The sequence below is a fragment of the Calcarisporiella thermophila genome (genome assembly GCF_041956535.1).
Source record: "Calcarisporiella thermophila strain CBS 279.70 unplaced genomic scaffold VTP21scaffold_87, whole genome shotgun sequence".
In the NCBI taxonomy this organism is placed as follows: domain Eukaryota; kingdom Fungi; phylum Calcarisporiellomycota; class Calcarisporiellomycetes; order Calcarisporiellales; family Calcarisporiellaceae; genus Calcarisporiella; species Calcarisporiella thermophila.
In genome coordinates this window covers 1-2,749 of record NW_027192275.1, presented here as the reverse complement: position 1 = coordinate 2,749, position 2,749 = coordinate 1, and the positions used below count along the sequence as shown (strand labels likewise).

The window sequence follows — 2,749 nt, the reverse complement described above, 5'->3', positions numbered from 1 at the left end:
TTTGTATGTCGATCTTTTGTTCTACCCGTATCACTCTCTGCAGACGAGCCTCAACTTCATCCTAGCTTGGGTTCGATATTTATTGTTCCTTATATCATTATTGATGAAAGTAAAAAGTCCAATAAAGACAAAGTAAAAACTCTTTTGCTAGCGTCTCCCCCTACTCAACAAACACCTTGGCACACTCGCTGAAGAACCGCGGGTCCGCCCGCACCTCGCCGAAACTGCTGATCTGCCCTGTGCGCCATCGCTTTCGCTCAACCACCAGCTTGACCCTGTCCAGCTCCTCGTCCTCGTATTCCTCCCCCTCGTCCTCCTCTCCCAGCTCACCGTCTCCTTCTCCTGCACCACCCTCTCCGCTTTCACTTCCTGTTCCCTCCTCCATGCCGCTGCTCCTGCCCACGGCTCCCCTCCGTATCCCTTTCCTCAGCGGTCGTTGAACCTTCATCAGCACCTTGTCTAGTGCCTCGAAGTTCTCCGCGTTGGTCGCAAATCGCCGATGCGTCACCGTCAGCACATGCTCGCCCAGGTCCCTGAATTTGGTGCGGCAATTCTCGCAGTATCCCTCGTTCTTGACAACTATGCGATCGCGACGAGAGCACGAAGTGCGCTTGCGTTTGCGGCTGTCATTGGTGCCTGGGCTGCCAGTCTTGGTGGTGTGGGTGGTCGTGTGTCCCGTATGGTGCTGGTCATCCCCTTCCTCCTTGTGTTGCTGACGGAGAACCCGCTTGCCAAGCTGTACAAGTTGCCGGTTATGCTGCTCGGGTCGTGTCGGGTTCATCTGCTGTGCTGACAGTGAGGTGATCGACGGAACTATCCCTGACGCTATCGAGTGCATCCCATAGCTGGGCCGATATCCTCGAGTGCCTCGCTTCTCCGCCGATATGTTCCCCGTTTGCATCTCCATCTCCATCTCCAGCATCGCCTTCTCACCGTTCTCCTTATCGCTCTCCCCCTCTCCATCGTCTTCTTCTTGTTCCTCCTCGCAATCCTCCGCATATGCTTCTGCTTCTGGTTCTAGTCCCGGCTCTACTTCGGCCTCCTCCTCCTTCTTCTGTCCTTCTATATCCTCCATTCTCTCTTGCTCTCTGCCTCCCTCCTCCCCTCTCCCCTCTCCTCCTTCTTTCTCTTTCTCCATTTCCCCTCTCTCCTCACCCTCTCCCTTCTCCTCTCCCTCTCCCTCTCCCTCTCCCTCTCCCTCTCCGTCGCCCTTCTCTTTCTTGTGCTCATTTCGAGTAGTGCTTAGCTTCAGTCTCTTCGCTCTGCGCCCCTCGTCTTCCTCCGGTTCAGGCTTGGCAAACGGACACTTCCCAGGCAATGTATTGTACAGCCGAGGATAGGGCCGTGCTCGCCCGTTCTCGTCTCTCCCCGACCGTGGATACTCGCGTTCCAGGATCGGCCGATAGTGCCCTGACATGTCCTCGACAAGGATGTAGTACTCCGTGAAGTAGTGGTAGTCGTTGCGGTGAATCTGGCTGGTGCGCAGCCCAAACATCCGCTCCTCCTCGAGCAGTCGTGAGAGCTCGTGCTTGGGCACGGGAAGTGTGAAATGGTTGCGGTCGACAAGATCCGCGAGAAGTGGTTTCAAGAATCGGTGCAGCTCTATGTGCATGTAATCAGCCATTAGTCGCTCTCTCCCTACAACGCGGGGTGCATCGCCATCATCATGGCCACGGAATTATACTCACTGTCCAAGGCCCATACTTTAAGTCCCCATGTCTGTGCTTTGCTGACGATGTCATCCTTAGCTTGTGCAAGCTCGGTGGGGACACCTCGATAAGGCGTGGGGAAACTCTAAAGCAGAGAGAGGCATACATCGGTTAAACTTGGCTCCAACCCCCCCCCCCGTGCTCAAAAAGCATCCTCACCTTTGTCAGCGCCTTGCTCGGAGATCGTTGCTTAACCCTACAGCATCAACACCCATGTGCTCGTTATTCTGCCATTCACCTTCCATAACTTCAAACAGCCAATACTTACACAGAGCTCTCCAACAACACCCTCCCTTCCTGTCCCCTCGACCCAAGCGGGGTCATGTCCTGACCTACCGTATTGGCTTTGGCAGTCGACGACCCATATGCTGAGTCCATCGCGGCTGGGGTATTCGCCACACGGGGGGTTCTCGTGTCGCTGTGCATGGCGTCGGACGGTCGAGTGCTCGGGGCCTGTGACTCTGAGGGTTTTGCCTTGGGCGCGGGAGTGAACGGGCGTGTTGTGACAAGGTGCGTGCAGTTTGTGGAAAAGAAAGACTCCACCGTCTATCCAGTGAAAACCACTCCGGTTAGTCCCAACCCAACATGCACCAGCAAATCTCCTCCTTCGTAGCCGTTGGAGAATACTCACCCCTCCAAGCAGCGCAATCTGGCTTGCGAGCTTTATCTTGGCGCTGTCCTCCACCCCATCAAGGTAGAACTTGTATTTCTTGATCTCCCTGCGGTATGCCTCGACCCACTCGGCATCATACCGCTCGATCTTGCGTTTGGAGGTGGTGGAAGCAGGTCTTGATTTGTCGGTGATGGAGTGAGGGGTGAGATGGACGGACGTGGCCTCCATGTATGCGAGCTAAGTCCCTTTGATGCGCGAGAAGCAGAGTGGAAAAAGGCGGAATGGCGGATGGATAAGTTATCTCATTGGCTGGAGCCGTGCAAATTAGAGGAAGCGATAGAAATAAAGGGAAAAGAGAGAAACAGCCGAATATATATATAAAATCGGCTGGCTGAGATTTCGTCAAATGAAACGCGAAAAGAGCAGT

General features: G+C 54.7%; 1 protein-coding gene across 1 annotated transcript; it reads right to left on the bottom strand.

Annotated features, from left to right (window-relative positions):
* Positions 1–160: 160 nt before the first annotated feature.
* Positions 161–2,550, bottom strand: VTP21DRAFT_11358 (uncharacterized protein; the record flags this gene model as incomplete). Its single annotated transcript, XM_069390794.1, has 5 exons — positions 161–1,602; positions 1,689–1,794; positions 1,869–1,905; positions 1,978–2,255; positions 2,341–2,550. 5 exons carry the CDS (start codon positions 2,548–2,550, stop codon positions 161–163), a joined length of 2,073 nt encoding a protein of 690 aa, XP_069245419.1.
* Between the last annotated feature and the right edge of the window lie 199 nt (positions 2,551–2,749).